The sequence below is a fragment of the Carassius gibelio genome, chromosome A1 (assembly GCF_023724105.1).
Source record: "Carassius gibelio isolate Cgi1373 ecotype wild population from Czech Republic chromosome A1, carGib1.2-hapl.c, whole genome shotgun sequence".
In the NCBI taxonomy this organism is placed as follows: domain Eukaryota; kingdom Metazoa; phylum Chordata; class Actinopteri; order Cypriniformes; family Cyprinidae; genus Carassius; species Carassius gibelio.
The window spans coordinates 5,286,491-5,311,966 of NC_068371.1; the positions used below are offsets into that span (position 1 = coordinate 5,286,491).

General features: G+C 35.8%; 5 protein-coding genes across 7 annotated transcripts in view; 4 read left to right on the forward strand and 1 right to left on the reverse strand.

Annotated features, from left to right (window-relative positions):
• LOC127966054 (sorbin and SH3 domain-containing protein 2) overlaps positions 1-7,330 on the forward strand; it is a 43,158-nt gene extending 35,828 nt beyond the window's left edge. For 2 of the 3 annotated variants that reach the window (XM_052566917.1, XM_052566955.1), the window contains 8 exons: positions 10-71; positions 316-413; positions 1,088-1,202; positions 1,290-1,418; positions 1,525-1,695; positions 4,791-4,828; positions 4,928-5,034; positions 5,220-7,330. In XM_052566917.1, the coding sequence (XP_052422877.1) occupies positions 10-71; positions 316-413; positions 1,088-1,202; positions 1,290-1,418; positions 1,525-1,695; positions 4,791-4,828; positions 4,928-5,034; positions 5,220-5,281 (782 nt within the window). In that variant the 3' untranslated portion in view covers positions 5,282-7,330. The remainder of the gene's footprint in view (positions 1-9; positions 72-315; positions 414-1,087; positions 1,203-1,289; positions 1,419-1,524; positions 1,696-4,790; positions 4,829-4,927; positions 5,035-5,219) is intronic. The other variant, XM_052567013.1, reaches the window with a different exon arrangement.
• A 2,368-nt stretch (positions 7,331-9,698) lies between these two features.
• Positions 9,699-14,407, forward strand: pdlim3a (PDZ and LIM domain 3a). Its single transcript, XM_052567107.1, has 7 exons — positions 9,699-9,886; positions 11,818-11,969; positions 12,171-12,255; positions 12,342-12,529; positions 12,704-12,837; positions 13,502-13,613; positions 13,861-14,407. The coding sequence occupies exons 1-7, from the start codon at positions 9,794-9,796 to the stop codon at positions 14,027-14,029; spliced, it is 933 nt and encodes a 310-aa protein (XP_052423067.1). The 5' UTR covers positions 9,699-9,793; the 3' UTR covers positions 14,030-14,407.
• Positions 14,408-15,593: 1,186 nt separating this feature from the next.
• Positions 15,594-16,554, forward strand: si:dkey-256e7.8 (cilia- and flagella-associated protein 157). The gene has a single exon (XM_052585453.1). The coding sequence runs from the start codon at positions 15,628-15,630 to the stop codon at positions 16,552-16,554; it is 927 nt and encodes a 308-aa protein (XP_052441413.1). The 5' UTR covers positions 15,594-15,627.
• Positions 16,555-17,206: 652 nt separating this feature from the next.
• Positions 17,207-22,201, forward strand: ufsp2 (ufm1-specific peptidase 2). Its single transcript, XM_052567223.1, has 12 exons — positions 17,207-17,326; positions 17,524-17,602; positions 17,708-17,891; positions 18,003-18,063; positions 18,151-18,305; positions 18,451-18,643; positions 19,288-19,434; positions 19,930-20,094; positions 20,203-20,327; positions 20,875-20,951; positions 21,221-21,345; positions 21,740-22,201. The coding sequence occupies exons 1-12, from the start codon at positions 17,324-17,326 to the stop codon at positions 21,824-21,826; spliced, it is 1,401 nt and encodes a 466-aa protein (XP_052423183.1). The 5' UTR covers positions 17,207-17,323; the 3' UTR covers positions 21,827-22,201.
• On the reverse strand, positions 21,912-24,916 carry ankrd37 (ankyrin repeat domain 37). Its single transcript, XM_052567324.1, has 4 exons — positions 24,765-24,916; positions 24,412-24,564; positions 24,165-24,256; positions 21,912-22,939 (listed from the first exon to the last, which is right to left on the reverse strand). The coding sequence occupies exons 1-4, from the start codon at positions 24,786-24,788 to the stop codon at positions 22,720-22,722; spliced, it is 489 nt and encodes a 162-aa protein (XP_052423284.1). The 5' UTR covers positions 24,789-24,916; the 3' UTR covers positions 21,912-22,719.
• Positions 24,917-25,476: the final 560 nt, after the last annotated feature.

Genomic DNA, 25,476 nt, shown 5'->3' on the forward strand with positions numbered 1-25,476 from the left:
CTTCCACAGATCAGGGCTCTGATACAGGACGTCTCACACCACAGAGCAGAAGACCCACGCCAGAAAGAGAGGTAGAAATGCTGCCTTGTTCATATCTATTTTTACACAAACTATTAGAACAATGTTTTGAAACCTGCAGGGGGAAAAAATCATTGATTAGTGAATAAGCGTAAGGTGATCTTAAATCCTGAATCCTTATTCTGCTCTGCCATAAATCCCATGACCCTGTAACCTTCATTTTGATTAAGGTCTCAGAATATAAGGCTTAGCTGTGCTTATGTTGGATAGCTGATGGTGTTTTTGCTTGCTTTGTAGGTCTCTTCTAAGCAGATGACCTATCTTATATTGTCTTCTCTCCTCCATCAGAAACAGTCTACCAGGGCTATTTATGATTTTAAAGCTCAGTCTGCCAAGTGAGTATAAAACTCTGAGAAACTCTGTCTGGCGCATGCTAATATCACAGCATCTCCCTGAATCTTTAAGGTGCTGTGTCAGCTTTTTGTTTGTAAAAGTGTTATATTTTACTCTTATCTAGCCATTCAAAGCATTTTTTTTTCATTGTTTTGCATTTTCTTATGCTGCAGTTTTTGCTTTTGCACAACTGCATATTAACTTGCTTTAAGTCAAATTGGTCTCTGCATCAGCAATTGAGCCGTGAGATGTCGTTGCATGAACGTGTCAGCTTGCATGAAAAGCCGTGCTAATAAAACCATTAAAGAATGTCAAGGCCCATGAATTTCAGCCTGAATTTTGCATATTACCAAATTCATTGGGTAAGACTTTAGAAAAAATTTATTTATATATATAAATAATGTAATATAATGTATATATTATATTATATTATATTATATTATATTATATTATATTATATTATATTATATTATATTATATTATATTATATTATATTATATAATTTTTTCTTTTTGTTTATCAACAATTGTAATTACTGGAATTGGTAAATAGTTTAATCAGTTATTGGTTGCATCATTAGAAAATGTAGAAATGTGAGTGCTACAGAAGGTCAATTCAGGTGCATCACTGATTTACATGTTCTTTTTACTATGTGCATGTTTGCTGCATATTGCAGGGAACTCTCTTTTAAGAAAGGAGATGCTGTCAACATCATCAGACAAATTGACAGTAACTGGTACGAGGGGGAACACAGAGGACAGACTGGGATTTTCCCCATCTCTTATGTCGAGGTCAGTGTTAAAATAACCTATGTTCAGTAGTTAAACCAAACTCTGACACGCACTTAATCACATTCCCTCTCTAATTCTCTCCTTCAGAAGGTCGCATCTCCAGAGCAGCAGCAGCCTGTCAGGCCTCCTCCTCCAGCTCAGGTTCGAGAGATGGGAGAGGCCAAAGCACGATACAATTTCACTGCTGACACTAACGTGGAGCTTTCTCTTAGAAAGGCAAGTGTAAAACCCTATATTACACTCTACCATCTTTGGAGCTCTATAAAATGCACTTGTTAACTCTCTGAATCATGTATTTAAAGCATGCATGTTTTTGTTGTAGGGGGAGCGAGTGATCCTTCTAAGGAAGGTGGATCAGAATTGGTATGAAGGAAAGATTCCTGGCTCAAACAAGCAGGGCATTTTCCCTGTGTCCTATGTTGATGTGATCAAGGGCTCTCCTTCCAAGAGCCCCAGTCACCTTGGAGACACACACACATATAAGGCACATAAGGTAAGTCTGTATCACCAGTTTTAGTCCTACAGACATTATTTGAGTTTATAAATATTCCTGCTTTTCTTTTTCCCTTGCTTAAGTACAATACAGAGCCCTCCCATTTGCAATGTCTTGATTCTGTCACTTGGACACACCTTCAAACTGTCACAAATGAATGGCTGTCCCTCACTTTTGGAGTTTCCTCTACTTACCCATCTTCCTGTGGCAGTCCAGTCCCACCCACCCCTCCTCCATTACCCAGCAATCTACACTACACAGGCCCCCAATCCCCTGCTTTACTTGTGCAAAGTGTCACACCGCCACAGAACCTTTCCCCTTTTGTGGATGCAAAAGAATGCTCCCCTCTTCCTAGCCAAGGACCAATCACTTCAGAGTCCTCGAATATTTCCCTGTGTTCCAATCAACATCTCTACAGAGATAAAATGACAGCAATAGATCAGATCACAGACCATGATCAAGAGCTGTTAAGAATGGAACAAAAGAGTCATGATGGTAAAACGTTGTTAAAAGATATTAATGTAAAGGAGCAAAGCTTGATACAAAGGTAGGACGATGAAACAAACAACAGATCAGGCTTGGAGACTGTTTCAAAAAAAGAGGTAGAACATGCAGTATGAAAGAAGCATGACAGTCTGGTTGTGTGCAGTGAATAAAAACTCTTAGAACCTTAAGTTTAACACTTTAACACTTATTTTTTATATTCAAAACATTATTTGCATGTTCAATAACCTAATCAAAGGGGGCATATCAAACATGTTTGTAATTGTTTTTCTTTGAAGTCCAGATTTTTCTGAAACAGAAACTAAGCCTTAAAGGTCATTTATATATATAGGTCATAACTGTCATCTTCTGCTTTAAATGCTCGAATGCTTTACAGGTGGATTCAATGTTTTTATCGTTCATTAGCTGAAAAAAAAAAAGATGTTAGACTTTCCTATTCTCATAGAATTAGAATAATAATTAAAGTTTCTAATTACTGTTATAGTTAAATATAGTTATTGTAAATGCACAAGCTAACTCCTTTGCATGTGAAATAATAACAGTGGTTACTTGTGCATTGCAGGTTTTATGCTGGATCAAGTATAACTTGGAAAGATTTATGAAGAAGTGTCCAGATCACATTACAGTATACCTAAAAAAATAAAAAAAAAGTGGGAATATATCTGCTATTAGAAAACAGAAGATCTTTTATATTTGTTTCCAGGGTAATAAAGCTTATTTTCTCCCTCAGAATTCTCTTTACCACAGTTTAGTAGAGCCTCATTCTCATTACTGTAAAAAGAAAAATAAGTGAATATCTCAATTTAAAATAATCATAGAATTTGTTGCAGTGCTAATAAAAAAGCTTTAAGTAATAATAATTATTATTATATTTTTTTTGCTGTATTACAATACAGTATTATTTTAAATTATTAAAGTCATAATGAGAATAATCAGATTAAAAAATAATGAGACTGACTGTGTTGACAATACTATTTTACAAATGCAAAATATTATTCTTTATTGTGTTTTTATTGGTTTTGGGGTGAATGTGACCTGGGCATTTCCGTGGCACACTTCTGAATATTGAATACTGAATATGTAAACATAGATGGTTATATGGTAAGGTTTCCCAATAGAAATATTTATAGTCTACCTCAATCTGATTTCAAAAGGGCAAGACAAATCCTATTTAATTAAATTCAAATCAAGTTTATTTATATAGCGCTTTTTACGATCCAAATCATTGCAAAGCAATTTTGCATCCTCCTCTTTATTCCTCCTTTCAGCCTCTTTTACCAACTATTCCAGCCTCCCCGTCCTCCTCTCCCTCTCCTCCTCCATCTTCTTCAGATCACATCCCATCTCCTCCCAGATCTCCTCCACTCCTCAACTCTTCTCTTCCTCCCTCCTCTGTCTCCACTCAGCCCTCTCCATCCATCCCTCCATCCTCTCCCTCCATCCTCTCCTCTCTCCCTACGTTCACAGCCTCGATCTCCTAAGATCAAGGTTAAAATAATGAACAAAACAGTGGTTTCAGGGTTGCTGTGTGGTGCTTGTTCATGTGCATCTGTAATGTTGTCGACATGTGTGCATAAAAACTTGAATTAGGGGCGATGACAAAGGCTTGTGATGCAATAGAAACATAGAGTTAGAAATAATGTCTTAAAGGGCTAGTTCACCCCAAAATGAAAACATTATTATTTATACACCCTCATATAGTTCCAAACACACAGCAGAACAGAGCTGAACATATACCGCACTTTTATGGTGGCTTTACGTGTTTTCTGCTGCCATGCAAGATATATCACTAAATTATCAGTTATCAATTGATTTTAGATTTAGATTTTCTCCTTTTTATGGTTACTAGATAACAAAAAAATGTGTATATATATATATATATATATATATATATATATATATATATATATATATATATATATATATATATATATATATATATATATATATACAAGATATACAAGTTTTTATATTCCCCATTGCATCATTTTAAATATGGCGTGTATCAAATGTGTGAGTGAGAAGGGTGTTTTTTATGTATAAATATATCTCTTGTTGGACTGTACTTATATCCCTAATAATTCAAGATTTTGGAATGACTAAACTTAAATGATAATTAACAATTATTTGTGCCATTAAGATGAATAAAGGGGTTGTGAATAACTAAGATGGAGTTTGTAAGAGAATGCTGATCTCTGATTGCATTTGATTCTTGCAGACAGTTTATAGGCAAGTGGTTGAGGGTAAGCCCCCGCGTAGTAGCCCTATTTCCACCAGGAGGCGCTGCTTATCTCCCTGTTTATCACCCAGTGGAGCAGGAAGGGTAGGATGGAGTGTGCTGTGAAACTGGCAGCAGTGCAGACTGGGAAATGAAGTCCTTTCTAATCCCTTTTATAGTTCTCTGGTCGCATCATGGGTGGATTTCCTCTCTCTCTCTGTGTGTGTTGTAACACAACAGGTCTTCTCTAAGCTCTGTGATGAAGATGAAGACTCATAGACTGACATCTTGTGTCTGGATTTGGCATGATATTCTGACACCGCAAAGTGTTACATGTACATTATACTGACACTTTCCTCCCTCTTTCTTTCAGAAAATTATGCAGGATTCTCAGCATTCAGGTGGTGAGCCGTAAGTGCACTTCGATTTTTTTATACTGTATTAAGTTGTTTATTTAATTTCCAACCACAAAGAGCACATTTTGAAAACCCTATTTTAATTTTACGTTAGCTTTCAAGCTGTGTACAACTATGTGCCTCGTAATGAGGATGAGCTGGAGCTGAAGGAGGGGGACGTTATTGATGTCACTGAGAAGTGTGACGATGGCTGGTTTGTGGGTACGTCTTTTATAAAGCTACAGCACCTCTGCAATTTGTTTTTCTTCTTCTTTATCAAATTTACTTACAGTATACTCAGTACATTGTACATTATGTTGTCACCTTTTATGCATTATACCGTGAAAACATGTTTGTTAAATAAAAGATATTTAAAATGTATTGCTGAAAATCGTCTTTGTTTTCAGGTACCTCTCAGAGAACCAGGTTATTTGGAACATTTCCAGGAAACTATGTTAAACCGCTTTAACAAAGAGGAAACAATGGCACAAATACGGCCACTCCAGTGCCTACTGTGTAGGGCCAATGAGGCACCTCACCTTTGAGTGTGTGTGTGTGTGTGTGTGTGTGTGTGTCCATATGTGTGAGTGTTCACAAACACAACAGTTTTAGCTCTGCCATCTCCGCACAGACAAACCACTGAAGTTTATTTCACTTTGAGCACTTTGTTTTTGTGCCATCAAACAGTCTCTTTCTGTTCCTTCATCTGCTATTCTGACAATGTTTCTTCCTGTTATTTTGACATTTAGTTCATTTCCAGGATGTGGTAGCTCAGAGTTAGTACAGTGAGGATTCAGGCTTCCACAGTATTGAATAAGGTCAGTAGATCAGTAGAAATGATACTGAGAAGAAACCTCAGGCATCAGCGTTGAACTTTATTATCTGTGTTGTGTAATAAACAGTGCAAGGTTAATAGCAATAGAGACCACTGGTTATAAATGAGGATGGATATTTTCATGAAAATGAGCTGAATGTGATAGCATGGACAGTTATGAAATTGCTCATTCCTCTTGTGTGTGGCCAAAAACGTGATAGGAACTGACGTGTTTTAACCATTAATTGAATCGGTAACAATGTTTTTGCCAATTACAAAATAACTGTCATGGAGAAATTTTGCAATTGTCTAAGTGGCAATCATTCGTATAGGATACTGTTCGTATGATTATCAGTGCATTGTGGGTTTTTGTAAAAGTTGTCTTTAAAAAGAAAGTGCTTTTCTTGAATTTGGTAACAAATATTTGATTAATAAATTTTTTCTAATGTTTACTTGAGAATTTTATGAACGGACTGAGTTTTAGAATTGTGAGTGAATCACCCGACTTTAAAACAGTATAAAATCGTGTAAATTAATATTCAGTCATTGCTTGTTTTATTAATGAATGGTAACAATGCATAAAGGTGAGCCTGCTATGATGTTTAATTGTTTTATTTGTTAACCTAAATTAATTTATCTAAAGCATTATTTTCTCCTTTTTTGGTGAAAGTTTGATCTCTGATATAAAACTTAAATGATGCAATTGATCTCCCACATTTTTAATGAGTTTCACTCTTTTAAAATTGCAATCATAAAATGCAATAGAGAGAGCTGTTGGTCTTTGATGAATGTTTGTATGCTTGGCTGACGTTCAAAATGTTTTCGTTTTTGAAGGATTTGTATATCAGTATTTTCTGTATCACTTGTTGTGTTCTCATCTGAAAGCATATAGCTTGTGTTGCATCAGCTTTTACAAATACGTATATTCAGTATATGGAAAAGGGTATAGCATAGCAAACTTAAAGCACCTTAGACATTTCTTAGGTCTGTAAATGTTTTTGTTTTCTTTAAGGTTGAAGTGTGTAAGAATGTCAGCAATGAAATATTTTGTTTCTTAATATGCAGAGAGCTATGAGGAAACTTTTTTTGTTCATTTGAGCACAACCAGTCGTTTGAGTTTGGGGCGGGGCTTTCTGTTTGGCTGACCAATGGCTGATGGGAAGGAAACCTGTCTGAAAACAATTGCAACTGTGTTTAATATGCACAAATGACACACTTCAGCATTAGAATATTCTAATCACACTGTTTGCATTTTTTCAGCTTCATGGCTGTGTTTGCTGATACTTTATATGTGCTTTTGTATTGTATTGTACATGAGTTTCACTTATATTATAAAGCCCTTCCTTTTTCACAAAATCTTTGTATTTCATCCCATATGCCAAATTTATTGAACATCTTTGGTGCAAAAAAAAGAAAAAAAAGAAAATGTATGCAAAAAAATAGGCAAAGAATATCTTGGGGACTGTTAAAAGACTTCTTTCAGCACCGAGTAAAGACAAAACGGAGTCAGAAGATATTTTGTCACTTTTTGCAAACTACTCTGCTCTACTAAAGACAGTGGATTGGAGGATATTTTTGTCTTTTTCCTCAGCCTTTTGACTAAATAACATATAGTGTTATTTGACGTGTGCTTGATGAGCTGGTGAGCTTTAGAGAATCGAGTTTAACCTGCTCACTTTCAAATAAAACTTTTTTTTAACTTCCCCCAATTTCTCTTTTTCTGTCTCTCTCCCTCTGTTTCTGCTCTTTTGTTTTATTCTGCACCCAATACATTTCTGCTCATTTATCTGAGCCTCTCTGTTTACCTGTTGCCTCCGGTTCTGATATTTGAACATTGGTATTGTAATTTTTATATAAATTTCAAGTATTTTGCCACCCTTTTAGTTTTTAGTTTTTTTTTTGTTGCTCCTAAAAAGAGAGAGAGAAAGAATAGAAGAAAGAAACATTAATGCAGTTGTTGTTTATTGTAAAGTCAAAACAGGCAAACTTGAGGAAAACATTTCACTGATAGAAATTAATGATAAAACCACAACAATATGCATTTGTATTAAATTTGTTAATGTTTTTGTTGGTAGTTGCAGCAGGTATGATTTTTATTTTTTTATTTAAGCTACTTATGCTCACCAAGGTTGTGTTTATTTGGTCAAAAATGCAGCAAATACAGTAATATTGTCAAATAATATTAGACAACTATTTTATATTTTAATATATTTTAAAATGTAATTTATTCCTATGATGGAAAAGCTGTCACATGATCCTTCAGAAATCTTATACTGATACAATATACTGATTTGATGTTCAAGAAACATTTCTTATTATTATCAATGCGCTATAAATATTTTTTGCTGCTTAAAATTTTTGTGGAAACAGTGATATGTTTTTTTCAGGATTATTTGATGAATAGAAAGTTCAAATGAACAGGGTTTATTTGAAATAGTAGGTCTTTACCATCACTTTAATGCTGAGTATTAATTTTGTGTAACTTGTGAACACACTGGTCAAGCTGTTAGTTCAGTAGCTGTAGCCAAAAAAAAAAAAAAAAAAAAGATAAGGATCTGGTTTACTGTCAGTGACTTTTATTGTGTTTGGCCATATCCCCCAAAACCTTTTATGGAATAAATTATTCAGGCGTTGAAATCTGTTTCTGGCAATTCCTTTGGGGTTACATTGTTGTTAAAGAAAAATACACTTGTACTATAATAGAGTTCAGTCATTTATTTTCATATACTTAAAGTGGACTGAGCCAGAAGATGTACTGTAGGAATGGACTGGATAAGATGAGTAGGGAAGGGAGCCCAACAGTTTGAGTCAGAGAAAAGCAATGGAAGAAAACAGAAGAGTTTGCATTTTGATCCATGTCTGCTGTCATGAGTTTATCAACAGAGTGGAAGAGTAAAAATAGGCCACACAAGAGGAGAATATGTCAAAATGAGAAGAACTGTACAAGGTTCTTCTTAACTAAACGTGTAATACAGCGAGATCCAGATTGGAAATAGAAGAATGTGCCTGTGAGACTTCACAAGCCTTCACTTCGTTCACTCACCAAATAAGGGCAGAAGCAGTGAGGCCTCTCTCCAGACCCATACAAGCAGCCATGAGGACCAGAGCAGGCTACAGAGTCCTGCCTCCATCTCTGGTGGCTGTATGTTTCTGTCATTCTAATCAAAGATCACTCATTCTGATGTTCAAGCTTCAGAGGCTGGACAAAAATGGCATTTTTGCATCTAAAACAGCTTTTTATGATCACTTAATTTCTTTGATATAGTCACATTTTTGTGTGTTGTTGTTGTTCAGATTGCATATCTTAAAAAGCCACCAAGTGAACCACTTAGTTTGAGAAAATGGTTTTATCGAACTACAAATGTGTGACTGGTCCAATAGTTATATGGAAGCTTTTCTATGCAAGCCCAGATCACGATAAAAAAAGTAACTATTTCCTTATGTAACTTAAATCTGTCTCACTTTTTTCTTTTTCTTTTCTTTTCTTTTTGTATTTTTTTATTTATTGCACTTTTGGATGCATATTCCGTTGAAAAAAAAAATGATAAAATTAAAAAAAGAGCAAATCAATTGTTATTTTTAGACAATACAGAGAAACTTAAAAAAACAAAAATGCATCACTGAAAGAAGTTTATTAGGTTTCAAAAGGTGGAATGACAATTATTATTAATATTTATTTTTATCTTTAACTTTTTTCATATTGAAAAGAGCAGCTTGAACATTATGGCCATTTCCATTGTTTGTGCAAACTCTTCCTTTTAAACTGGAAAAATCTCTTGGTTCTAAAAATGAATGTGTAAACAAGGTTGGGCTTAGTTACACGTTTGTTCTGATATCAGATTGAGGTGGTTAAGATTAGTTATGTGATAAAACAGATTAAGATGTAATTGGAGAGAAAGTGGCACAGAAATGAAGCAAGCAAAATGAGATCTTAGTGGATTGAAGGAGAGGGAGTTGAGATAGAAACCATGATGAACAGAAAGATAGAGAGGGAAGAGCATTATGAAAAAGAAAAAAAGTGAGAGAGAAAGCTACAGTATAAAGCAAGAGATAAAGCAAGCACTCTGGAGGAGTGGTCTTCAATCTCCTCTAAAGGATTTAGAGTTATATTTCTCCATCACACTCGAAACACACACACACACACACACACACACACCTGCTGTGGATATGCCGTTCACTGTTGTGCTGGATGGACCCGCGCCGTGGGGCTTTCGACTTATTGGAGGACGGGACTTCAGCCAACCCCTTACCATCGCCAAAGTGGGTATATAATATAATATATTGTATTATTGTATAGACATGTCTACATTAACATAAAAAAAACACCTTTAAATAATAATAATAATTTTTTTAAAAAGCATAAAAAAATTAAGCTCAATTAGAAAAGGACACTTCATAATGCATGGCAATATTGACAAAGAATTAATAGAGTACATAAAACACACGCAGGGTGAGTAAAGGAAAATAAATTAGTTTTATAATTAAACCGTAAACAACCAAATCTGGCATGAATTGAGGATTGCAGTATGTCATCCCTTATAAAGAGAATGTTTCATGGAGGAGAACAATGGCTATCATCATGCTCTATTTATGTGTGTAGCTAAAACTGATGATGAATCATTCACTGGAACTAACTTGTGGATCCTCACACCTGCTGTGGCGGTGGATTTGTGGATTCTACGTCTAAATGTCAGAGAGAGTCCAAAAGAGAGAGAAAGAAAGATGGATAGATGGATGGATGGATGGATGGATGGATGGATAGATAGACAGTCGTCATTATGTCATCCCAAACCATGATTTCTGTCTTCCACGAAACTCAAACTCAAAAGGTGAATTTTTGAGGAACGTCCTGGCTACTCTTATCCAAAATGAGCCTGAGGCTTTTGTGTTCCACTGAAGAAAATTATACAATATCTTTCAATATTCTTTAAATTCACATGAAAACGGAATCTTCAGACAATAATACTGTTAAAAAAATTGTATTGTTTAAATAACATTTAAAAGGTTACAACCTATCACATGATCAAACCTCCAGTGTTGAAATACACACTGAAGTAATTGTGCTGATCTGTTTGCGCAGAGGTTTTATGCTTTTGTTCTCTGTGCAGCTCTAGTTTTGGATTTCTACTTTGGTTTCATGAGATTTCACACTTGGAACAGTTTCTGCTCACTCTGCGGTTCAGCATGACACTGTTACTTAATCTCAACACTGCACAGCCATTTTTGGTCAAACACCCTCCTGTCCTCTGTCTCTAGACCTTGGGAGTTGTTTTCACTTACAGCTAGGACTGTAATCTGGACTTTATTAATCAAAGTATGTTTGGAAACCAGGCCTGTTTACCCACAGCAGGTTGTTGAACTGTACTCAAAATGTAAGAGTGAGATTTGTTGGCCTCAGAAATGACAATAGACCGTGGAACTTTCTAGCAAGAGAGAGACAGTCATTTCTAGAAACCACTCGTCAATTTATCATGAAACCATGCTTGATATATTATGGAGTTCTCTCAAGTAAACTGATATTGTTGAGATATTTAACTAGAAAACAGACCTTTTTGAAAAATTTTGAAAATCATCTTGATTTAGTCTGTTCTGCTCTGTTGTATATAGTGGGTTATATTTGGGTTCTGAGCATTTGAAGTATAAAAGCACTGGCGCATTTGTATATTAAATTAAAAGATAAAGCTGCTACATCTGGGATGAATGGATAAGACTACGAGGAACATATTGAGTTCTTGATCCGTCTTTCTGCTTGTGATAAAGAGTCAGGACCTGATCCAATGCCAAACCAATGCAGCTCCACAGACAAACCCCACTGCACCCAAAATGCCTTTTTATATATGACTAATATGATGGATGCACCTTTACATTGGGTTATTATGCAGTTATACATGCCATTCTGCTCATGTAATGCAAGTCAGATAATGCAGTGCATGTGCAGTTTCATATAATTCATCTGTAGCGCTTCATTCTGAGAACTGGAAACAGCAGGACTGCAGAGCTTCTCTGGAGACTGTTATTTCCCCAGCATGTTTACTGTGGAGAGTAGTTTACAAGGGTGCACATACCAATGATGACAAGGACTTACATATACACATACACATTCAGACACACACACACACACACACACACACATAGCAATTTGCTTACACTTTCAGCTCCTGCTGATGTTGTCTACCATTTTGCGTTTTCAGATATCACCAGGAAGTAAAGCTGCCAGAGTCAACCTCTCTCCTGGAGACATCATCTTTGCGATAGATGGAGTTTCTGCAGAAAACATGATGCACTCAGAGGCCCAGACTCTAATCAGGGATGCCACCCATCAGCTCAGACTTACTGTTGAGAGGTCAGAGGTCACCTTTAGATCAACTTAACTAGCTGGACAACATCACATGAGCTTGCACTCTGCACCACACAAAGGGGTAGCTGATGTGCATTAGCTTTTTTTAAGATTTGGGGTTTTTGAATGTATTCAAATAAATATATTCAGACCAAATAAGAAAAAAACAAGAAATAATTAAATTGTCATCATATCACTGTTTTGCAGACCAGAGACTAAGTTGTGGTCACCAAATGTCACTGTGCACAACAAAAGCCATCCATTTAAAATGAACCTAGAGGCAGAGCGACAAGTATGTGTCTTCATATTTTATTTATGATCTCTCTCTGTATCGTGTGGTTTGATGTGATCTATAATGCATATAGTTTTGCCTGACAGGAGTACACACCAATAGGAACAGGCCATAATCGAAGGGCTTCACCCTTTGTGGCCGCCGCTAACATCGATGAAACACGTCAGGTGGTGAGCCCAACCTACAACTCCCCTATCGGCCTTTACTCTTCAGGCAATATTTCAGACGCCTTACAAGGACAGCTGAAGGGCCTCATCCCTAACAAACCAGAAAGGTGAATGTTCAAACCTGAACTTATCAGTCTTGTAACTTTTTTTTTGGAAATGCTAGTAGTTGTTAGTAGCACTGAGCTGATCAGGAAAAAAATGCTAAGTTATCATTATGTATTGAAATATAACATCTAGTTTGATTCTTGGAAGGAGACTACATTGAAATTAAGTGTCTGTAGTCCCAGGAAGCTTAGCAACATAGAGGAGTCAGATGTATATCAAATGCTGCAGAGAAATGAGGATGAAGACGAGCCCCATGAACCAAGACAGTCAGGATCCTTTAAAGCCCTACAGAGCTTTATCAACAGTGAGGGTATGACATGCACACACTGCACCAACAGAAGAAGAGACACAAAAAACAAAGAGAATGCACAATATTTAATAGGTATTATGCAACACACACACACACACACACACACACAGAAAAAAATGGTGTAAGATTTTGAAACAGTTTTTACTCATAAATTGCTAGTAAATTTATGATTTTTATATTTATAAATGTAAAAAGCAATTACAAAGAAATTGCAAGTTCAACACACTGAATTAAACACATTGAATTAAATGTGGCGTTTTTAACAACTGAAATAGTATTTTTTTGTAAAATATACTTTTTGTTTGAACTTTGAACATGTTTTATTTGCAGTAAACAAGATACTATAATAAATATTAGATAAAACAAGCATCAATATTGTATAATGCAATCCACAGTTCTACGATTACATATTGTACGATAAAATTAGCTATTAAATATTACAAAATTAGTCTTGGAATATTTGCAAAAGATATTTCATAAAGAGAAAAATGGCAACTATGCTCACATAAGTTTATTGATGTTTTCTGAATAGATGTAATGCACAATGTTTAGAGTACATATAAACAGCACTTTTGAGATCTGCGATTGAGTTAGAATCATTAAGATTTACATACTGTAATGTGAACGTGACTGGTACTGGGATTCAGATCTTTTTGATTGACAGGTACACATCCATTATTGACGAGGAAAGTCTATGCACCCACGACCAAGCCGTCTGCTCCGGCGGGGAACTTGCACAAGCTACCGATGTGTGATAAGTGTGGTAACGGCATAGTGTAAGTCAGGCCACTTGAGTCATTGCTCATTGTCAAAACATTTACTTACATTTTTATTCTCAGTAATACATTAAGCCCAAAACATTCTGTCAAATATGAGAAACCAAATATACATATTAAAATTCTACACATTTTGTCTAAGTAAGATCCCAATCTCAGTTAACATTTCTATCTCCGTCTCTTTTTCTATGGCTCTGTCTCTTTGGCTCCGTGTTTGGCTGTTTTGGCTCTTTGGCTGTTTTCTCAGTGGGACGGTTGTGAAGGTTCAGGATAAGTTTCGGCATCCAGACTGTTTTGTGTGCACCGAATGTGAGGAAAATCTAAAGCAGAAAGGATACTACTTCATAGATGATGAGCTATACTGTGAAACCCATGCTCATGCCCGGGCAAAACCTCCTGAAAGTCCCGACCTTTGACCTTCTCGTTGTTCTTTTGAATGCATGAGGGCACCAAGGGAAGCTCAACTACTCAGTGCACATCTTGTTATAAGCACAGACACAAAGGTTTTACCACAATTCATGCACAAACATGTCAGACAAATACTGAGAGATACATCTATGGATAGTGTATTGTCATGTGCGCTGTTTTGCACTTACTTTGTAGGAATAGGGTGTGTTGACTGAAATAAGTTTGTATGAATAAAGATTTTGTTTTTGGATAATCATAATATTTCTTATCAGGAGTGTTTGAACGAGACAAGGGGAGCATTTTCCTGACAACATAATGTGTCCTTACATCATTGCCATAATTTTTGATGTGCTTGCAGGTCATAATAAGAATTTATGGATTAAAAATGTGTCACTCATTTATTTATTTCAATTCAAAATTCCTTTTCGTTCTTCTTCTGTGGTCAGTGGTAACTGTCTCTGGTGGTAAAGAAAAGTCTGCTTTGCAGTATTACTGCCACCTGGAGTGATTTAGTGTCCTGCCATGACCTAGCCAATTATAGCTATGTATCATATTCATAAATATCAACAAATAATATATTTTGTATACTTTTTGCATAAGATAAAAACATGAACACAAGTGAGATTTACATTAATTTTAATTATACGGTTTTCTACACAGATCACGTTTAAAAAATGTTATTACAAAAAAAAAAATGTTTTACATTTAACCTTACAATTTACATATTCGATAAATTGAACCATAAACGATCGATTGTCAATATTACCATCAGAAACCATTTGTTTACGATAAACAAATTAGACATGCGACCACTGATCTAGATCAGTGCATGCGACCGATTATTGAACAAGAACAAGGGGACCTGAAAAAAAAAAAAAAAAAAAAAAAAACGTTAACGTTTAAACTTTAACTCACGCGGCGACGTCCAATATTGACGCTGAACGCGCGAGAGAGACTGGTTACCATAGATACACTCATCAAACTAATGTAAATATGAATCGAAGCAAGAAGTATAAACAAATTATCAGTAAGTATTCCCCTCTTCGCGGAAATGTACTTTTTCACCCACAAAGAGATATCTAGATATCCTAATGAGACGAAAATGACAAAATATAAAGTGCTTAAAGGGAACTTGCAATCATTGTTACGGTTGGCTATAAAATATGGTGAATTGTAAATAAATGCTTAATTAATATTATACTCCTTTTCATGTCTAAATATTGAATAAAATCCTGGTTATAATAATGATATGGTTATAGTTATATGTAGGCTAGTTATTGGTATTGTTGGTATGAACGGACCTTGAATTAATTTTAACGTTACTTTTTCACGTTGTGTTGGTTGGTTTAGTGACACAGTTAATGATAAAGTTATATTTATTGTTTCTGGTTAAAAGCAAGAAATAAAATTAGTTCCAATATAAATGCAATTAATTGCATTGGGTTGATACTGTAAAAACATTTGAGATATTCTTTTTTCAGGAATCCCACATAAAAGGAATTAATTCATAACAGGCATCAGTCAACAGGGTGAAGGAGAAGTCGAATAGCTTTACACAGAACTGATAAAACACACACACCGCAGAACTCTCAGTGCCACGGACATCATGGAGAAGTCTAGATTTTCAGGCAATAGTTTACCATGTGGCTTAAATTCCAGCCCTGCCATGCAAACAAGAGAAAGAGGAGGAGACCATGTTACAGACAGCAAGTCCCAAGCCACCACAAACCTTAAAGAGACAGCGTGTCTCGAGGAGGAAAGGAAGAAAGAAAATAAAGGCATAAAACATGAAGCAGGCTGTGCTAAACAAACCCGGAAGTGTCCATTTGAGGCCTATTTAGTAAAGTGCACACAATTAGAGAAGGAAAACCTAGAGGTTAAAAAGAAGCTTAAAAAGATGGAGAAATATTCCAGAGAATGCAAATCAGAGCGGCAAAGATTTGTGGAGAGGTTTAAAGAGTTTAAAAACATCAACAAAGACCTGGACACAAGTAACAAACAACTTCTCATTAAAAACCAGCAAATGAGGCAAAGAATTACAGAGGTCTTAAAGCAGAACGGACTTCAGTCTGAAGATCTGGAGACCGTCTCGTGCGGTGAACACTGGGAGAAGCAGCAACTAAGAGAAACACTCGTTGTTCTCCAAGACCAGGGAAAGAACTTAACCGAACCAGTCAGGGAATCTCAAAGAATGAAACGGGATTCAGAAATAGTCGAAGAGAGGAAGATAACGCAGGTTCAACAGGAAAACCAGACTCTAAGAGAGAGACTGGACCACATCAGTCAGGTCATAAAAGATGCTGAAAGTAGAGCAGAGAGAGTTGAGGAGCAGCTGGATGAAGCAGAATGTTGCCTGCTCACTGTAGAGACTGAGAGGAATCTACTGCGTCAGGAAGTAAAGAGACTCCATCAGGAATATATCAGCCTTACTAACAGCATCTCACTGCAGCTGAAAGGAAACAACAAAGCTGCCGCTCTCAGGAAACCCCACCACAGCACAGCACAGTCCACCACCTCAGCATCCTATAAGTAAGACTAGTTTGATCAATATTTTGATTATGTTAACTATTTGCAAGTTGGCTTTATTTTTTATTGTTTTGTTACTAATAGCAGGAGACATAACGTGGCAGATAAAGGTTCAATTTGAAGACATACAACCAAGGAGAAATAGAAAATACCTTGGACAAATATCTGGGAATGTTACTGAGACAGCTATTATGCACACACACACACACACACACACACACACACACACACACACACACACATATATATATATATATATATATATATATATATATATATATATATATATATATATATATATATATATATATTATCTTAACAATATAGCCAGTAAATAGTAATTTATAAATATTTATAAATTATAAATAGTTTTTTGTTATTCTAAATTGTAGTAAAATGATATTAATATTAATAATATTCTTTAAATACATTTTAAATATTATTGTCATGGATTCACAATTGTTTTAGCCATTCATCCTCTCTCACACAACTATTGTTTCATTTTTACTGTTAACATTTTACTGTTTTACTGTTAACAACTAAATAAACATTCTCAAGCAATATTACAGAAAGTCGTTCAGTATATTTTTGTCATTGGATCACTTCCACATTGCGCAGTCACAGTCAGGTCAGCAGGGGGCAGTAAGAGACTGTATTTTCCCTGTGACACGAAATCAACTATGCGAGGAAGACGCGGACGTGTTATGATACGTCATCAAATATGTCAGCCTCCTGGTGACAGCAGCTGATTTTGATCATTGGTCGAGGGAATAAAAATGGTAATTAAGTTATTTTGAAACAAACTTGTAGAAAACAAACCGCTTTCTTTCATAAAACCATGTTAATGTTGATGAGCTATGTGCTACGTTAGCCTTTTGTCAACATATGTTTCAGAGAGAATTAATGAACGGCAAGATCCATACACTCAGTTATTTCTGTCTTAAGCAGTTAATGTTGCGTGTTTTGATTTCCTCAGGTTTATTCAGAAGAGTGCGACTTTATATTTCGATTAAAAGGAATCTTGGAGTTTGCTTGCCAGCTTGACAATCCAAATGGTAACCCTCAAATTATACTTGGATATTTTACTTTTATTTTATGAAAAAAACATTTACATATACACTGGTTATGAGAAAAGTAATATATCGGTTTCCTTTTGTCAGGCGCACAAAGTAAATGCACCATATCAAAAAGTTTCCAGGATCTCCGATCCAAAGTATCATCAAAAAATACAGTTTTCACTGTATGTAACAGTCCAGTGTTAATATGGCCTAACACTGGGTTCCAGTCAAGTGTGGAAAGCTTGACAGAAGCATCAGCATGTGGAGACATTTTGCAGTGTATAGAGTAAGTACTGTTAATTCTTTCATATCTTAATGTTTGTGTATGTGAAGTATTATGTAGCGTGCGTAGTCTGAATGTTAACAAAGTGTGTTTCTTTCTTGTTGCTGTTCACAGTTCAGATGATGGTGGGAGCAAGAAGTCGTCAAAAAAGAAAGATAAGAAGAAATCTGGACCTGTGAGACTCTTTGACTAGATTGAAAGGTGGTAACTGTTAACAGTCACTCTAACAGTAACTCTCTGCTGTATTTCCATCTTTATGTAGACTGTAGTGAATATGAAGCTGTTGTTTGAGGTCACAGAACCTGCCGGGAATGAAGCTCCTAGTCTCATCCGAGTGAGCACACAGCAGCATTGTGTGAAGATGCCACTGCCTTTAGACTGTGCTCTGTCTGTGACCACTGATGAGAGATTGGCAACGTGAGTGCTTTTTGGGGGGTGGCTTAGCTTGTCTTAAAAAAAAGGAAGTGTTCTTATTGCTATGAACTGAATGTCAAGATCAGGGTTGTGAAGTTCAGCACAATCATTGTGTGTGTGTGTGTGTGTGTGTGTGTGATTTGATCAGTGTGTGTACAGGGCTGGTGGAGGCATTAAATAAGCAGTTGGCAGACATGGAAGAGGTGGTGCTACAGTACAGAAAGGGCTCATCTTTCCTGGTGCCACAGCCATTTCACTTTCAACTGCCTGAACCTTCTGGACTCATTACTGTAGTTTACCCTGCAGGAGTGCCAGATAGCCAGCTGCAGGCCGTCAGAGAGGTAAGATATGAACAGAACAGATGTAGTAAGGTTTTCAGTAAGAATAATAGAAAAATATATATATATTTATTTTAATGTCTCCGTGTGTGTCACACACACACATGTATAATTATTATTATTTAGCAAGGTGACATTAAAATAAATATACTTCTGTTTAGCAAGGAGACATTAAAATAAATATGTAAATGCAATAAAAAATATAATAAATGCTGAAATATGTTGAAAAAATTTCAGTCCTGAAAAAATGTATTACAGTCTTCACAAAAATATTAAACAGCACAACTGTCTTTTTACATTCATAATAATCAGAAATGTTTCTTGAGCAGCAGATCAGCATATTACAATTTTTTTTTTTTACAATTGTTAAGACTGGAGGAATGATGCTGAAGATTCAGTTTTGTTTTCACAGGAATAAACTGCATTTTATAACATATTTGGAAACAGTTATTTAATTTTTTTTTAATAATATTTCACATTATAACTGTTTTGCTGTATTTTTAAGTGAGCATAAGACACCTGGTCTGGTCTTTTCAAACAATTAAACATGATTTAAAGGAAGCACAATGTCTCAATCCTATGAATTGCTGATTATTACTGATCCACATGTGTGGTCCCTAAACCAAGTCAACTTCCTATGTGTGTAGGATCTGCACAGGAAGTTTAAATTACCATGTGACAGGCCATACCTGAGACATGCCAATGCCTTTCATTTCCCTGATGCAGCTTATAAAGACGGTTACCTCCGCAATCCCCACATACACCTGAACCCACCCAACATTGAGGATGCTAAGGTGAGACTGGAATAAAGTAATATTAAAGTGTAACGATATGAATAATTCACCAACATATGAAAATAATGTTGTCTTTCCAAGCATGCTAGCTTTTTTTTTTTTTTTTTATCTGTGGAACACAAAATGAGAATTTTATAGTGTGCATCATAAATGTTCCATACATCTTATTAAAATTATATTTCAATTTTTCTGAAGTCATATGAAAGTTATGTGTTAGAAACAGATCAAATCTTCTCTTGTACTGAAAATTTGGCTTGTTAATTACAAAATTGAGACTTTAAACCTATCTGATTGACATAATTGATGACAAATATTAAAGAAAATGGCTTGGGTGGTAAGTAAAGTGATGGTAACCTCTTCATTTACCTGTAAACTACCCCATTTAAAAGTGGCTGAATATGTCATGAGAACTTTTTAAAGTGAAACATCTCTTGATGCCAAAATGACATTTGAACCATGAACTATCTTGTCTTTGTCTTGTGTTTCTCTCTGTAGCTGTATCTGGTGCAGGGTGTGTACAGTTATCATCACTACATGCAGGATCACGTGGATGATAATGGCTGGGGATGTGCATATCGTTCCCTTCAGACTATTTGCTCTTGGTTTCAGCAGCAAGGATATGTGGAGACGGCTGTGCCCACACACACACAGATCCAGCAGGTAAATCAAATTCTATTTTATGGGATGGTGTTTCAATTTATGCGGTCTTGTTCTATGTATTTAAGAGGAACAACCCTTGTTACAACCATACATTTGGTGCTTTTTCAGGCTCTTGTGGATGTTGGGGATAAAGAGCCACGTTTTGTGGGTTCACGTCAGTGGATTGGCTCCATCGAAGTTCAGGCTGTCCTTAACCAGCTGCTGGGGGTCACCTCAAAGATCATGTTTGTCAGGTAGACAAAGTGTGTGTGTGCGTGTGTGTGTGTATTGATGAGTATTTTTCAGACCACTCATATTAGAGTGTTTTGAAAAACTGGACACATTCTTTTCTTCTGTATACCACTCCACACAAGTGACCATGCATTTTGGTTAAAGCTTGGAATACTCTACTCATAACTTTTAAGATCTGAATTTTTTTTTAAAAAATGGGCATCATACACTTGCATAATTTGGAAATGATTGCAGGAAAAAAAACGCGACTAAACTAAGGATCACACAATACCAGTCACAACAATATGTAAATATCTAAATTCAGCTCAAAATCAGACATGTGGATGAAAATCATAGTCTGAAAGCTAAAACGTTTGAGAAATAATAACATTTTTGAAATCTGTCAGCTCTGACTGCTTCATTGGCTCCTCAAGACTGAATATCGGGGCAAAGGTCCAGTAGTGTATTCCAGCTTTAAGCTAAACTAAAGCCGATGCAAGATTATGATGAAATAGATTTACAAGTTTCTGAATAGTTTGAATTGTAAAAATGATTGTCTTTCTGTTAAAGTCAGGGATCTGAGCTGGCCACCAAGGGCAGAGAGCTGGCCAACCACTTTCAGACTGAAGGAACTCCTGTCATGATTGGTGCGTTAACATTGTCTTTAGTGCCTCTCTTCAACTTCTTGGATAGGAGCAAGGTTTCCCCTTCAAAACATGATATTATAATGAACATCTAATCCAGCACACTTGAAGTATACAATATCATTCAAATGTTGGGCTTTGCTGTTCTTTTCCAACTCTTCTATTTTTTTTTTTCCTAAAAGAATGTAAAAAACAAAAACAAATTATTTTTTTTGTTTTGATATTTTTGTATGTTAACAGCAATTGAAAAATAAAGCACATTTTTTCACCAGGTGGGGGAGTTCTTGCGCACACTATTCTAGGCGTAGCGTGGAGTGAGAACTCTGGTCAAATACGCTTTCTTATCTTAGACCCTCACTATACTGGTGGAGAAGACCTGCAGACCGTCACTGACAAGGTACATTTGACAAGGTCACTACTCCTAGTCAGACCTTTTCATTTTAATATAAAAATACTATAAAATTCTATTGTCTTAATGATAGCACGCTACTTTAATAACACCAATAATAATAATCTTTCATGATATTCCATTATACCCAGACACATTAGATTTGAAGTGTATTTACACTTCAGTTCAGTTAATAGTTCAGACATTAGAAACCTTTTTACATTGTGCCCGAACGGCCAAAATAAAAAAATAAAAAAAGGTTTTGCTGCACCTAAAGTTTCTCTAATGTCATATTTCTATTGCTCTCCACATTACTTTATTATTCAGGACAGCATTGGTGAATCAATAGCTCAGTGTTTAAAGCAGGTCATTTGTTAATGATGTGTGTGTGTATTTTCTTCAGGGCTGGTGTGGATGGAAGGGGCCAGAGTTCTGGGATCAAAATGCATATTACAACCTCTGCCTTCCCCAGAGACCCAAGACCATTTGAGTCACGTGCATGACACTTACTCACTTTTATTTGTCATCTGAATTCATGGATTCACTGGAAGTCTCAATAAGTGCAAACCCACATGTCACAGAAAAGTGATTTATTACTCGCTGTCCTTACAATGTTTTAAAATGCCTTTGACTATTTTAACATCCACTTTGAGTCACGCTAAAGGTTACGCTGATTTCAGCAACATCTTGCATGATTCTTAGTCCGGCTTCAAATGGATGATATTAATGACATCATATCCTCAAGACTGCCCAAGTTCATCATACATCATATTCACAAGATATCTTTGTACATCTACGTCAGATGAGGCTTCCTGCAAATTAATAAAAAGAAACCGCAGCTGAAACATCTTCCTCAAACAGCAAATGTTTCATTATTCATTGATTATTGCAAAGTCTCTGACTTTTCTCAGAGTGTCTTTATTAGCCAAGCCTTGCAGGAAGTCAACTGTTTTCTGTTCTGCTCATTTCCACGCTGTCATAAATTTTGTTTTAAACTTTGTCATAAAACATTTCAGTGAAATTAAGGCCTTTATATGACTGGTTCACAATACACATGTGATCCAAGTTAAATTTTTCTCACTTTTTCCTCCAGAAGTCTCGCCCTTTTGAGAAAATTGTCAGCCTTTTCCTTGATTCTCATCTGCTCTTGTTGGCAGGTATCACGTGCTGAGCACATTGAGCTCGGAGCAGTGCTACTGTACCAGTGTCAAGTCATTCTTCTCATACTTAAATCTGTTGAGGCTACAGTATAGGCTCAATACCAAATGTCCACTGGTAATTCAGTCTTTGAATGGCACACTGATACATCTGTTTACCATTCACTCCAGTAATGGTTAAACAGTTATTTTAAATTTAAATTCTCTCTCTTTATGAGACCATTCATCACCAGTCCCGTGCTTTCTTCCCATCTTGAGCACTGGAGTCTGCTCCTCTCTTCTGTCCTGCGAGAGTCCTGCTCAGCGTGTGCCGTTCAGAGAGGGATGATAATGAAGCATTCTTCAAGTCCAGTGTTCTGCGATGCATGTTCAGAAACCTCCCGCACTCATCAAACCCACAAGACCGTGCAATATCTTCAGCAGTCTGTCCAGCGTTGTTGCAAATGCTAAATGGAAAAGGAATAGTTAATTGGAGAAGTGTTCATATTCATAAAATGATTATAGTCATGACTATAATTGATGAGGTTTGCTTTAACAGGTAAACAATCAGACATTCCTGTTAAGTTTGAGCTCTTTTGAACATTTGAAAATGAATGCTTGTTGCTTAATTATTTCAACAATGGTAATAAAATTAACATATAGCATAATTTCGACTTTTTCAGTATGGGAGTTAGTTTTTTTTCTTCTACAATGCACCATCATTCAGAAGTTTGTGGTCAGCCATTTTTAATTTTATACATTTTTTTTTTGTGGAAATAATTTAATGCTTTTATTCAGCAAAGACAGATTAAATTGATCAAAAGTGACAGTAAAGACTTTTAGACTATTAAAAATATATATCGATTTTTTTTTTCTTATGTTTTTGAATGATTCTTTCTATTCATTAAAGAATCTAACAAGATATCATGTTTTAAGCAGCACAGCTGTTTTAAAGACTGATGATGGTGATAATCATTTCTGGAGGCTGGAGTAATTCAGCTTTACCATCACCTGAATAAATGACATTTTATAATATATTAACAGAATCGCTTAATTTAAATTGTAAGAATATTTCACAATATTATTGTTCTTATTGTATTTTTGATAAAATAAATGCAGCCTTGGTGAGCATTAGAAATCTTAACAACCCCAAACGTGAATGGTAGTGTGTATATAAAATAAATATTTTACATAGAAAATCTTCATAGAAAATTTTACATTTCTGTGTCTTTTGATTTGGCAAATTTTACTATCTTAACTGTTAATAAAATATTACATAAAATTTATTGTATTAATATTATTATTTTAATAAGATTAAAAGTTGTAAAGTGAGACAAACCAACTTTGCTGAATTCATAAGATCCTTTGCTAATATTTGGTCTCGTTTGGACTATTTAAGTGACACCAAAAAATAATAATAGTAATAAAAAAATGTTGAAATGCCAGAAAATGATATTGAGAACATGAGAAAAATATATATTAAACTGTAGCCACTGAAAACAATATTCTCAAGAAAAAGAGAAGTTAAAATGTTACACTTACTAAAAGTTATGAAAAATATGATTTCCAACCAATATGTTATAAAATTATATAGAGACATTAAATGTACAGCAGAAAATAAGTACATGTATTTAGAAGTTTCTCTCTGTCAAACAAAAGCTTGAAACAGGAACTATCAAACCAGCCACTTACTCGAAATGTGCGTCACTTGCCATCAGCACACTGATGCACTCCAAACTGCCCGCTCTGGCTGCTTTATGCATGGGTGTCTCTCCACTCGCATCCTTAAGAAAAATCACACACACACACACACACAAAACGTAAAAAAAAAATGCAAAAGGCCTGGGAAAACGCATTAACTGACAGGAATGTAATCAATTTCAATAGAAACTCAAGTATCTATTGCTTAACGGAGGTAAAGCTTTAAGAGACTTTGTACCTGCTGGTTTGCATCAGCACCGGTCTGCAGCAGCCAAAGCAAGCAGAAGGCCTGACCTCCGCACGCCGCGAGATGCGCTGGAGACTGTCCGGGACCATTCAGACCTCCATTCACCGCGAACCCGCTTTCAAACAGACTACTCATGCAGTCCAGCTGAATGGACACACAATGAAACACAAACAACATTTCAACTTAAATACATTGTTTTCTACAAGTTTTAAAGCGCCTTTGGATAAATATTAGGGCTATGGCTTTTGTTTTTAAATGATTGAAACACTTTTTGTTGTTACTTGGTTAAACATGATTTTGAATTTTCATACACATAATAGTTTCAATGAAATAAATTGTCTTACCGACTCTGTCTCAAGCAGAAACATAGCTGATGTCTGGTTAATGCCGTATAAAAATTTGACTGAGCGTGACACAGTCCAGTCCGCTGTTGATCTGAAGTGTTCTGCAATCAAACAAGCGCACACAGATCCACGTGAAATTACAACGAAAAAGCAGCACAAGGCCACGTTGTTCTATGACACAGACCAATCAGGATCAAGAATGGGAAAGCGTTGTCACGTGACTCTGCATCTATCTTTCAGCTTGCGAAACAAGCTGTGCAGTTCCACACGTACGCACTTTTGCATCAATTCACACTTTTACTCTGAGCTACTCTGCTTTAATATGTGAATTTGACATAATAAATTATTTACATTACGGTCTTCCGAAAAGACGGAAAATAAGTCTTTTTTGAGAAGAAAAAATAAATAAATTGGTAATTTGAAGTTGAAATGGGTTGGTCAGGGATAACCACTGTGGCACAGTTCTGCATCGTCCTTTACTTGGTCATGGACAAGATTTTATGCATTTATTCTAATAGCAGAGGATGTTGAACTTGCAAGTCCGTCCTTGCATGTGGATGATGGATCTCATGCCACTTGTGCCAAGCAAACATGAAACAGGCTTTTAGGGACTAAGCTGCACGCACACAATCTAGCAGAAAGCCAGCCTTTAAGACTGAGCTGGCAGCAGCAACATGCACACTTGTCACGTACTGCGATATAATATAACAGA